Source organism: Heptranchias perlo, chromosome 17 (assembly GCF_035084215.1).
Source record: "Heptranchias perlo isolate sHepPer1 chromosome 17, sHepPer1.hap1, whole genome shotgun sequence".
NCBI classification, from domain to species: Eukaryota; Metazoa; Chordata; class Chondrichthyes; order Hexanchiformes; family Hexanchidae; genus Heptranchias; species Heptranchias perlo.
The window spans coordinates 28,281,887-28,295,465 of record NC_090341.1 but is presented as its reverse complement, the minus strand read 5'-3'; the positions used below and the strand labels follow the sequence as shown (position 1 = coordinate 28,295,465).

General features: G+C 42.4%; 1 protein-coding gene across 2 annotated transcripts in view; it reads left to right on the top strand.

Moving 5' to 3' along the window:
* Window positions 1-13,579, top strand: part of cfap20dc (CFAP20 domain containing) — a 365,860-nt gene that overhangs the window by 173,430 nt on the left and 178,851 nt on the right. For both annotated transcript variants that reach the window (XM_067998825.1, XM_067998824.1), the window contains 2 exons: window positions 937-1,093; window positions 1,518-1,682. In XM_067998825.1, the coding sequence (XP_067854926.1) occupies window positions 937-1,093; window positions 1,518-1,682 (322 nt within the window). The remainder of the gene's footprint in view (window positions 1-936; window positions 1,094-1,517; window positions 1,683-13,579) is intronic.

Below are 13,579 nucleotides of genomic sequence, written 5' to 3'. Positions count from 1 at the left end.
GTTTCCTTGCCCATGAGGTCCAGAGTCAATCTTGAGGACTCCCAGGGCCAGTCCCTCCTGACTGTATATCACTGTACCACCACCTCTGATGGGTCTGTCCTGCCGGTGGGACAGGACATACCCAGGGATGGTGATGGAAGAGTCTGGGACACTGGCTGAAAGGTATGATTCTGTGAGTATGGCTATGTCAGGCTGTGCTTGACTAGTCTGTGGAACAGCTCTCCTAATTTTGGCACAAGTCCCCAGATGTTAGTGAGGAGGACTTTGAAGGGTTGACTGGGCTTGGTTTGCCGTTGTCGTGTCGTCCGTCTGGTTTTATTCTTATTATGACTTTTCGTAGCGCGATTTTACATCTGAGTGGCTTGCTCGGCCATTTCATGTATGCCAGACCAGGTAAGGACGGCAGGTTTCCTTCCCTAAAGGGCATTAGTGAACCAGATGGGTTTTTACAACAATCCGGTAGTTTCATGGCCACCATTACTGATAGTAGTATTTTCATTCCAGATTTTTTATTTAATTAATTGAATTTAAATTCCCCAGCTGCCGTGGCGGGATTTGAACTCATAACTTCAGATTATTAGTCTCGGCTTTTGGATTACTAGTCCAGTAACATAACCGCTGTGCTACCTTACCCGTACCTATGCAAGAGCATCCCCAAGTGCTCACTCATTGAATTTCCTGCTCATGCCTGCAATGAGGCATTTAGCCTCTGCTCGCTGTTCTCCCACAGCAACAAGTATCAGGTTGATTGCTTACCATTTAGAAAATCATGGTAGGAATCTGTAACTCACCACATTGTGGCACAGAATCTTGGAGTTCCAGCATTCTGCACTTTTCTGCCACCTATAATCTACATTATAGTGCCAGCAATGTTACAGACTGAATTGCAGGAAAAGAAATTCAAGAAAAATTAAATTAGATTTCCTTTTCTTGCAGTGGAGCAATCTTTGCATTGATTTGGTATCATTTACCGATGCAGCGTTTAAAGGAGCAGGTTTTCAGTCCTTAGACAGGATTGTTGTCTCGGCCAACTGTAAACTAAGGAAGATATTCACAATGAAACTACAGCCACAGGATACTACTTTTGAGGATGGTATGTAATTGGAAATGTGTAGACCTATATAACACTAAGTAGGGATGGTATTTTTAAAATATTCCTTAATTGGCACTAAAATGACAATTACAACATTGCAGAAACAAATCACAAATATAATTCCGCAATGTCTCACCAACTTTTGCAACTGCTGCATTTGTAATAAAATTTAAACAAACCACAAAGCTCCTAACCCTGCATTATTTAATCTGCTGTTGACAATCCTTACAGAGGACTTTGAGCGCACCATGTCAAATACGTGTGTCCACTAGTGTCGTTCATATATAATACACAGTTGAGCAATCATTTCAACTTTTGCATATAGCTGACCTCCAGTGTATGCGTTAACTGCATTTTAACACATTGTAACGGTATTTCCATAATTTTTGTCCTGTAACTAAATGATTTTTTTCCTCTTCCCCAGATATGTATTCTTTACAATGTTTCACAGATGGACCCACAGACATGATTCCAAAGAGCTGCCAGCTTGGCATTGATGTCGATCAAGTTACTCAGCTCCTGAATGTGGTAAAACTCAGACAGGGAGAATTAAGTATTGGAAGCCAACCCCTTGCTTCAACAGATTTGGGTATGGTTGCAAGATTTACTCAAAGTTAAATTTAACCTCAGAGTTTTGCTGTTGCTTATAATCTTTCAAATGTCACTTTTAGTTGACGTAAAGCAGTTTGGCTAACACAATAACTACCAACTATATATAGTTTACAATGCAGACTTTATTTATGGTATAATATTTTGTCAATATCAATCTGAACAAAGTGATTGGTACTAAATCTTATTGAAAATTCCTGAGTCCTCCCTGATCATTCTTTCAGATCTCTAAAAAGTGTAACTGACTTCATTTTTGACCATCTTCCAATACAGTCAAGACACTTGACAAACATTTTCTCCTGCCAGTGATTAGATGTTAATTTTGAGGTGAATAATTACTCATTAGAATGTTTATCCATCTTGTACATCTGCTATTTAAATATCACAACATTAAGGTATCGGAAATAATGTCAGATTCTTAATACACATGTAAATTAAGTCTTGATCTGGCGATTGGTATTTTAGGCATATTTGAAGTTAAGTGATCCAAGATTTTGTTGGCAGGAGATTTGATTTAATTTTGCATTCATTATATTCTACCTTTCTGATACCAAGAAAAAGTGATAGGCATCCCAAAAAAACAACCAGTTTTCCCATAGATTACTGAAAAATGTCTATAATTTGGGAGAACAGGGCCTTGGAGTTGGAAAGCCCGTAGATTGGTTTTATGCTTTCTCCCAAGTATTTCGATTGTACTGGCGACCGAATATTGGGCACCACAATGCAACAAGATGTATGATCCGATAGCAGAACTAACCTCCTCACAGAGAAATTAAAACAGAAATTGTCTGCTCATTATGCTTTGTTGATAACAACAGTGATCATAATATGATAGAATTTCACATCCAGTTTGAGAGTGAGGACCTTGGATCTGAAACTACTGTATTCAACCTAAATAAGGGAAACTACAATGGCATGAGGACAGAGTTGGCTAAGTGGACTGGGAAACAGATTGGAAGGTATGATGGTGGATAAGCAGTGGCAGACATTCAAAAAGATATTTTATGACTCTCAACAAAAATATATCCCAGTAAGGAGGAAAGACTCCACGAGAAGGGTGTACCAACCATGGCTAACTAAGGAAGTTAAGGATGGTATCGGGTTAAAAGAAAAGGCATACAATGTGGCAAAGATTAGTGGTAAGTGGGAAAACTTTTGAAACCAGCAAAGGAGGACTAAAAAAAAATACAGGGAGAAAATAGATTGAGAGTAAACTGGCAAGAAATATAAAATCTGACAGTAAGAGCTTTTACAAGTATATAAAAAGGAAGAGAGTAGCTAAAGTAAGTATGGATCCCTTCGGGGATGAGACTGGGGAAATAATGGAAAACAAGGAAATGACAGAGGCATTGAACAGATATTTTGCATCTGTCTTCACAGTAGAAGACACTAAAAGCATACCAATAAAAGTAGATAATCAAGGGGCAAAGGGGAGGGAGGATCTAAAAACAATCACTATCACTAGAGAAAAAGTACTCGGCAAACTAATGGGTCTGCAGGCTGACAAGTCCTCTGGACCTGATGGCTTGCATTCGAGGGTCTTAAAAGAAGTGGCTACAGAGATAGTGGATGCATTGATTGTAATCTTCCAAAATTCACTAGATTCTGGAAAGGTCCCAGCGGATTGGAAAACCGCAAATGTAACTCCCCTGTTCAAGAAAGGAGACAGAAAGCAGGTCAATAAGGTCAATTAACCTAACATCTGTCATTGAGAGAATGCTAGAATCGATTTATTAAGGAAGTAGTAGCAGGACATTTAAGAACATAGGAACAAGAGTAGGCCATCCAGCCCTTCATGCCTGCTCCGCCATTTGATAAGATCATGGCTGATCTGTGATCTAACTCCATATACCTGCCTTTGGCCCATATCCCTTAATACCATTGATTGCCAAAAAGCTATCTATCTCACATTTAAATTTAGCAATTGAGCTAGTATCAATTGCCGTTTGCGGAAGAGAGTTCCAAACTTCTACCACCCTTTGTGTGTAGAAATGTTTTCTAATCTCGCTCCTGAAAGGTCTGGCTCTAATTTTTAGACTGTGCCCTCTACTCCTAACATCCCCAACCAGCGGAAATAGTTTCTCTCTATCCACCCTATCCGATCCCCTTAATATCTGATAAACTTTGATCAGATCACCCCTTAACCTTCGAAACTCCAGAGAATACAACCTCAATTTGAGTAATCTCGCCTCGTAACTTAACCCTTGAAGTCCGGGTATCATTCTAGTAAACCTACGCTGCACTCCCTCCAAGGCCAATATGTCCTTCCGAAGGTGCGGTGCCCAGAACTGCTCTCAGTACTCCAGGTGTGGTCTAACCAGGGTTTTGTATAGCTGCAGCATAACTTCTGCCCCCTTGTACTCTAGTCCTCGAGATATGAAGGCCAGCATTCCATTAGCTTTATTGATTATTTTCTGCACCTGTTCATGACACTTCAATGATCTGTGTACCTGAATCCCGAGGTCCCCTTGGACATCCACTGTTTTTAGCTTTTTACCATTTAGAGAGTACCCTGTTCTATCCTTTTTTGATCCAAAGTGGATGACCTCACATTTATCCACATTGAATTCCATTTGCCACAGTTTTGCCCATTCACCTAATCTATCAATATCGCTTTGTAATTTTATGTTTTCATCTACATTGCTTACAATGCCACCAATCTTTGTGTCATCGGCAAACTTAGATATGAGACTTTCTATGCCTTCATCTAAGTCGTTAATAAATATTGTGAATAATTGAGGCCCCAAGACAGATCCCTGCGGGACTCCACTAGTCACATCCTGCCAATGTGAGTACCTACCCATTATCCCTACTCTCTGTCGCCTTTTGCTCAGCCAACTTCCTAACCAAGTCCGTACTTTTCCCTCGATTCCCTGGGCTTCTATCTTAGATAACAGTCTCTTATGTGGGTCCTTATCAAATGCCTTCTGGAAGTCCATATAAATAACATCCATTGACATTCCCCTGTTCACTCCTTTAGTCATCTCTTCAAAAAATTCAATCAGGTTTGTCAAGCACGACCTACCTTTCACAAATCCATGCTGGCTCTCTCTGATTAACTGAAAATTCGCGAGGTGTTCAGTCACCCTATCCTTAATTATAGACTCCAGCATTTTCCCCACAACAGATGTTAGGCTAACTGGTCTATAATTCCCTGGTTTCCCTCTCTCTCCTTTCTTAAAAAGCAGAGTGACATGCAATTTTCCAATCTAGAAGGACAGTTCCTGAATCTAGAGAACTTTGAAAGATTATAGTTCGGGCATTTGCAATGTGCTCACCTACTTCCTTTAAAACCCTGGGATGGAAACCATCTGGTCCTGGGGATTTGTCACTCTTTATTGCTATTATTTTCTTCATTACTGTTGCTTTATTTATATTAATTTTATCGACTTCCTGGCCCAGATTCAATATTAGTTTTCTTGGGATTTCCGGCGTGCTATCCTCTTTTTCTACTGTAAATGCTGAAGCAAAGTAATCGTTCAACATGTCTGCCATTTCCCCATTGTCAATGACAATAACCCCACTTTGTTTTTAAGGGGCCAACACTGCTCCTGACCATCCTCTTTTTCCCTAATGTAACGATAAAAGTTCTTCGTATTGGTTTTGATATCCCTTGCAAGTTTCTTTTCATACTCTCTTTTTGTAGCTCTTACTATCTGTTTTGTGACCCTTTGTTGATCTTTGTATCTTTCCCATTCGCCAGGATCTGTCCCATTTTTTGCCTTTTTGTATGTCCTTTCCTTATGTCTTATACTGTCCCTTACCTCTTTAGTTGTCCATGGCTTTTTTTTTGGCAAGTAGAGTTCTTGCCCCTCAGGGGTATAAACTGATTCTGTATCACGTTAAATGTTTCTTTAAACATTTCCCACTGATCATCAGTCGTTTTACCCATTAACAGATTTGCCCAGTTTACTGTGGACAGTCTCTGTCTCGTCCCATTGAAGTCGGCCTTACCCAAGTCTAGAATCTTAGCAGCTGACTCACTTTTTTTCCCTTTCAAACACTACATTGAACTCGATCATGTTATGATAGCTATTGGATAGATGTTCGCATACAGTTAAGCCGTTAACTAAATCTGGTTCATTACTCATTACTAAATCTCGTATGGCTTGCCCCCTAGTTGCCTCTAGGACGTACTGCTGTAGAAAACTATCCCGGACACACTCAAGAAATTCACTATCTTTCTGACAGCTGCTAGTCTGCTTTTCCCAATCTATGTGAATGTCAAAGTCCCCCATTAAGACCACTATGCCTTTGTTACATGCTTGTCTAATCTTTGCATTTATACAATCAATTTAGAGACTCAAAATAAAATCAAGGAGAGTCAACATGGTTTTATGAAAGGGAAATCGTATCTGACAAATTTATTAGAGTTCTTTGAGGAAGTAACGAGCAGGGTGGATAAAGGAGAACCAGTAGATGTAGTGTATTTGGATTTCCAAAAGGCATTCGATAAGGTGCTACATAAAAGGTTACTGCACAAGGTAAGAGCTCTTGGTGTTGGGGGTAATATTCTAGCATGGATAGAAGATTGGCTAACTGACAGAAAACAGAGAGCCGGGATAAAGGGGTCATTTTCAGGATGGCAATCTGTAACTCGTGGGGTGACGTAGGGATCAGTGCTGGGGGCTCAACTATTTACAATATATATCAGTGACTTGGATGAAGGAAGCGCGTGTACTGTGGCCAAATTTGCTGATGATATAAAGATAGGTGGAAAAGTAAGTTGTGAGGAGGACAAAGTGTCTATAAAGGGATATAGATAGTTTAAGCGAGTGGGCAAAAATTTGGCAGATGGAGTATAATGTGGGAAAATGTGAAGTCATCCACTTTGGTAGGAAGAATAAAAAAGCAAAATATTATATTAGTGGAGAAAGACTACAGAATTCTGCGGTACAGAGGGATTTGGGTGTCTTCGTACATGAAACACAAAAAGTTAGCGTACAGGTGCAGCAGGAAATTGGGACGACAATGGAATATTGGCCTTTATTTCAAGGGGGATGGGGTATAAAAGCAGGGAAGTCTTGCTACAACTGTGCAGGGTGCTGGTGAGACCACACCTAGAGTACTGCGTACAGTTTTGGTCCCCTTATTTAAGGAAAGATGTTCTTGCATTGGAGGCGGTTCAGAGAAGGTTCACTCGGTTGATTCTGGGTATGGAAGGGTTTTCTTGTGAGGAAAGATTGAGCAGGTTGGGCCTATACTCACAGGAGTTTAGAAGAATGAGAGGAGATCTTATTGAAACATACAGGGTAAATGCTGAGAGGATGTTTCCCCTCATAGGGAAATCTAGAACTCGGGGGCATAGTCTCAGAATAGGGGGTAGCCCATTTACGATGGCGATGAGGAGAAATTTATTCTCTGAGGGTTGTGAACCTTTGGAATTCTTTGCCCCAAAGAACGGTGGAGGCTGAGTCATTGAATATATTCAAATGTAACGAATCTTACAACACCAGGTTATAGTCCAACAATTTTATTTGAAAATCACAAGCTTTCGGAGATTATCTCCTTCGTCAGGTGAGTGAGTGAATGAGAGGTTCTCAAATCGCATATCTTATATTAGGCTGGGAATCAAAGGTGTCGTTGGTGTTCAGACAGGTTAGCCACGGAAAACAGTATGTCCCAGTATACTGAATACACAAGGGTCAAATTACACAGACAAGGAGAGAAAGAGACCCGAAAGGCAGAGAGAGAGAGAGAGAATGTCCAGTTGTATTAAAAACAGATAACTTTTTTTTTCCCCGCTGGTGGGGTTACGTGCAGCGTGACATGAACCCAAGATCCCGGTTGAGGCCGTCCTCATGGGTGCGGAACTTGGCTATCAATTTCTGCTTGACGATTTTGCGTTGTCGTGTGTCTCGAAGGCTGCCTTGGAGAACGCTTACCCGAAGATCGGTGGCTGAATGTCCTTGACTGCTGAAGTGTTCCCCGACTGGGAGGGAACCCTCCTGTCTGGCGATTGTTGCGCGGTGTCCTGAGAAGGGAGGAGGTGGGGATAGGGAGAGCAGGAGGGGAAAAAAGCAGGCGAGGGATAGGGAGGGGTGAGGGAAGAGGAAGGGTTAGGGAGTGGGAGAGAAGGGGAGGGACAGAGGTGGGAGTGAGAGTAGGTGGAGAGGCAAGAGGGGGATGGGGAGGTGTGAAGAGGGTGGAGAGCAGGTGGAGAGATTAGGAGAAGGAAGGAGCGAAGGACAAGAGGGAAAGGAAGGAGAGATGAGGGGAGAGACCAGAGGCAGGAAAAGGGGAGGAGAGAAGGAGGGGAGGGGAGTGGGAGTGAGAGAGAGAGAGAAAAGAGTGATGTGAGGGGAATGTACATAAACAGAGAGGGAAAGTAGGAGAGAAAGAATGGTAAGAGAAAGAAGGGTGAGAGGGAGAAGGGTTAGTGTGGTTTGATGATCCCAATGGCAAGACCCAATTTTTTTCAATGGAAATCAGCCTTACTACAATGAATACTTAAGCAGGATCTAGTCGGAACGACCCGGATACAACGATGGAATTCAAGCTGAGGCTAATGGAAAGCCAATCTTGTAGTGCCAATCTTGCATGACGTATGCATTCGTTGCCTGATAAGATGGCCCACCATCTGCACACAAACTGCAACGAGGCAACAGCATTGTGGAAACTGGCATGAGGCAACTTTATCCAGGCAACGTACATGAAGATGGCGAGTAAGAGATCATCTTTGTCTCTGAAAACAAAACTTAAAATCATTGATGATCTGGACCATAAGGAAAATCTCAAGCCACAATCTGCGAAGAACTCAGCTTATCAGAGTTGCAACCGTCTGGGCCAACAGGGATAAAAATCAAGTCTGCTATTGTCAAAATGAAACGCTGATCCAGAGGAAACAAATCCATACTGTGACTCATGGTGATCTTGATGAAGGAATCTATCGCTGGTTTAAAACAGCCAGAGAAAGTAACATTCCAGTGCCGGGCAATGCGTTACGCACAAAAGCTGAAAAATTTGCTAGTCATTTCCTGGAACTGAGGACCTTTTTGGACTAGTTAACAAGATAGACACACCGTCATTGAGAAAATCATGAATAAGGTGAAGCAATCTACACTGTTGCTTTTTTAACAGAATAAAATAATGTTCCATTCAAATTTGTAGTTTATCCATTTTTCTGATGCAGCAAATCACTATGGTGAACACCCCGATATAACAATATTTTCTGTTGGTCCCAAGAAGGTTTGTTATAGTAAAGTTTGACTGTATTTCCTTAGTGCTGTTGAAGTTCATCATCTAGTTAATTGCATAATTTCCGATGTAATCTTGTTCAATGAGTTCTCAAAATCCAAAGCTCCATTACAGTTGTAGATATAGGGGTTTCCACTGTTTTGTGCTTGTAGGGTCTGCCTTATTTCCTGTTGTTCTTGGAACTAGACGAATAGTCAAGCAAAGAAAGTCACCCTCACTCACGGTAGTTTCGTTAACAAAAGGTAATTATTTAGTGATATAATTCCTTCGAGCATTCATGAAGCAAAATCAAACCATACATATGACTTTCCTCTATAAATTCCCGTTGTACACTTAATAGTTTTCAACGTTATTATGTAATGATTTAACAGTGCATACACACATCAGGCAAATTATTAATGCATATACAACCTTTAAACCAAGGATTTTGCTCATCGAGGCCTGAGAGTATTTCAGCTCTTCGTTCAACGAGGTCCTCTTCTTCTTGCATGATGTTCGACTGCAGTGTGCGTTCCTTGTGACTGCCGGGTGGTAAAGAGGCTGTTCTTCTCTCAAAGTCTTCCTTTTATGTTTTTTTTACCAATAGGATGTAGGATTAGGGAGTGTCATTCTTTTTGTCCAATCGTTGCTATGCCTCAATCGTTAACATATCTCAATGATTGACAGGTTAGGCTTTGATCAAATGACTGGAGGCCCTTTGATGCAGAAAACACCATGTGCTCGAACCATGGAATATAAAAGGTCCCTTTACTTTCTCTGTTTATTACCTTTCACGTAGAGATAGCCACTTTCATTCCTACGCAAAGACATTCTTAATTGTCCTGACGTCTCCAATTTTGATTGCTCCAATGGTTTCAAATCCAAACCTTATACCATTTGACCATATGATGGATGCAATACTATTTGATGTTTTACAAATCCCAGCTCTTTGAACAGATTACCAGATAGGAATGAGAGGCCCGTGCTTTTCTCACACCTATCATTGCTTTCCCGATTTAAAGCCTTTGATATATGCCCTTGTTGCCTTTTCTTACATTAACCCCTGCTGTGTTGAAAAGCTCGTGCTTCTAAAAGCCTATGTGTTTTGAAAGCCTGACAACCCTCCAAGCTCAATATTATCCATCTAGCTTATTTATTTAATAATCCAGATATCTATCCGCTGTACAATGTCTTTGATCCCGAAACTTGTACTTCTACGATGCCATCAGTGTCACTGAGGGAAAACAGGATTTGCAAAAACACAGTTTACTATATTACTGTGTTTGCAGGTTTCCAAATGTCTTTGTTTAAAAGGGGTTTTGTGCCCCACATGCTTACATACTGATCAACTAAACCAAGACATTGGTGGTGTTATATTTTCTTCTTCGATATGTAGCTGCATTAGTGAGCTGTCCACGTATACAATTAAAAAAAATAAGGTGTTTTTAGATTCTAAATACGATGTATTACACTTTTTACAGCAAAATTTTCAATGCATCACTTTATGCCGCTTGAAAATGTAAAGCTTTGGCCTATACGGTGACATTTGACGCCCGCACACCATGACAGGCGTTATTAGTGATTCATTAACTCAGAGATCCTGTTGTCAACCTCTGATTTCTTTTGAAATCACCTGCTTATTCCCTTGCTAATGCACCTTTAATATCATCCTCTTCTTGTCTCAGAGTGACCTTTTGATTCATCACTATACTTACCTTCATGTGCATTCATCTGTTCCTTGGACTGATGTGTTGGATGTTCCAATCTGATTGTATCTCAGTGTATTCACTGATTTCTGGATGGTTGAAAGATGCCTGACCCAAGAAGGGTAATTGTTAGTTATTATTTGTTGGCTTCTTCTCCAAGTAAGTAGGGATATTTTCCACTCGGTGCACAACAGCTAAGATAGCAGTGATGGTTTTGAGAGCTGCTGTATTTGATGTGACATTGGCCTCGAAATTTACGGGGAGGCAAGGAGGGAGTGGGGGAATGTGTTTGTGGGGGGGAAACCCAGAAATCCCAGGACGGCGGAGGTCCTGCCGAGTTTAACAGCAAGACCTCGTTATAATTTTTTTTACTTCATTTTGCGCCCGGCAGCTGGCCAGATTGACAGGCCGGCCGGCTGCCGGGCAAGAAAGCCAGCGATAGAACGCCGCAGTCGGGAACTGTTGGGGACGTCCCTGGCAACCGGGAAAGAGTGCGGGTTGGTGGGGGGGTGGGTGGAGGGGTGTCGGACCGGCAATCGGGAGGGAGGAGGGACTGGAGATAGATTGTGGGCAGAAGGAGTGGAGGTTGAACCGGCAAATCGGGAGGGAGGAGGTACAAGGAGAGATCATGGGGTTGGCAGGGGGTGGGGGGTCAGACTGGCAATCAGAATGGAGGGGGTACCGGAAGAGAGCACGGGGTTGGTAGTGATGTTCGGACTAGCAACCCGTAGGGAGGGGGGACCCCGGGGAGAGATTGCGGGCAAAAGGGGTGGGGGTCGGACTGGCAATCAGGAGGGAGGGGGAGACAAGCTCGGGATCGCAGGTTTGGAGGGGGGGTCGGACAATCGTGGCAGAAGATTTGCTTAAGGGGCCGGGGGAGCACTCCTGTTCCTCCTAGCCCACAAGCAGTGCTGCCGGGCTTCCCGAGCCCTGGGGAACCCGGCCCGCAACCGTTAAATTTAAATCAGGCTCCCAACTGCACTCTGGGAGCCTGATCTAAATATTATAATGAAGTGTCCTGCCTCTCGAGAGCAGGACATAGACACGCCACACAACCCACTGCCACAAAAATGGTGGCAGGTGCGTATGCGGCAGGTTGGGGTTGGGTAAGGTGATTTTTTATTTTTAAGCCCCACCACCATGACCCGTGCCCGTCCGTCGTGGGGGAGTTAAAATTACCCCTATTATGTAACTAATGACATCTTTTCTCTTACCTGGTCAGTAAGCTCGTTGGCATCATAGCATTGTTTTGCTGATATCCAAGTGTCCATTCATGGAATTCTCAGATAAATAAATCATAATGTTTCAGCTTCAGCTGCTGTTGGATTCATACTGGGCTTTTTCTCAATGTGGTAGTTTCTCATTCTCGAACACCAGAACTGTGTTTCTCCTTTTCACTGGCTGAACTACTGATGGTGCTCTTCTGATTGTTCCAATCACCAGATCCTCATTTGCAATTTTTTCTGCAGTTCTTACTCTACATTGGAATTGTTAGGACTTAACTAGAATTAATTGCTGCCAGTCACTGTTTTTCAGTTGCGGAATATTTATTCTCCATGTTTGTCAGAATTCTGTTGTGAGTGCCATCATGAGCTCTTTCCCTACATATTGCCATTGAACAAGAGCTGTTCCTAGACCCAAATTTGCTAATCATCAATGTGTAACTTCAAACTGGAGTATGTAATAAGAAGGCTTAATTTGGTTGTTGAACACAGGTTTCTCTTCATGAAGGCAATGGTTCTGCAATAAAATTAATCAGGGATTCCTCCAATCTCCTGCACCCCATGGAAAATAGCAGATACCATCCTGCGTGGCTCTCTGTTTCGAGGAGCTTTTGACTTGCCTTGTAAATGATGAAACCTTTGCCCACTTCCTACAAGATAAATGTCATAAAGGGGGGTGAAGCTAGGGGTGGCAACTCTCTTCGTCAGAAGTTCCCACACACTGGCTGAGTTGGGACCTGGCAAATCTCTGAGGGCCAGTAAGCTGAGCGAGTTAAGGATACCAACCTCCAGATGGACCATCAGTGGGACCCAAACCAGGAAAGTGGCTGATCTTCCCCTTTACTCAAGAGGCTCAGGAAGATATGACCAGGGTTGCGTGCAAAAGCCTGAGCATTCCTCCCCGCCCCCTCCCTCCCTCACCATGGCAGGTGGACATTGGCGTTTATGGCAGCATGGAGCAGGTGGGATCACCTCCTGAGGAATTACGGCCCCATTGTTCCTAAAAGAAAAAAAAATTCTCTTGTATCCTATGAAGTTAAATGATGGTATATCTGTCGGGTAAAATGATAGGCAGACTCGGTCCTTGTTTCTTGTCTTGTTTTTATTTCAACGTTACAGCGCGATAAGCAGGATACAGTCAAGTGTAGGACAAGCTCTTCAGACAGTACCCCCCCCCTAACATCCAAAGTGTGGTCCCTTTATGCTACCTTTGCTCATAACTTGGACACGCCCACCGAAACCCATCTAATACATATAGACTGGGTATCTTTGTCAGCCACTCAAACACCACTTAAAACCAATGGCTTTGGAACAGCCATTTCCCCAACAAAGATTGCTCTGTCTTTGTTTACTTCAATTAGGTGTGAGTTTTCTCCCATCAAACTCGATCTTGCGCAGATTACTGTGTCCTGTTTAGAGTGACATGTGACTTCCCTGCATTTGACTGACCTTTGTTTCCTAGACTTGCTGTTGCTGTTTGTTCGCCAAGTAGCAAGTTCAAAGCTAATTATCTTATGTATATTTTTCCTGGGCTTTGAGTAATACCCAATTTGCATCTGTACAATAGGAGGTCAATTGCTAGGCAAGGACACGTCTCGACTTGTCTTTATTTGGGTGGCTGTTCACCCTATCAATCTTCACTGTTTCTCTTTCCCTCATTCATGTCTCAACATCCTGCCATTCCAAGAAATTCTCTGGCACTCAGTACTGTATTAGTGGTCAAAATGTACATACAGCTGTTACCTTTCCAGCTTAATGCCTTGAGGAGAAAC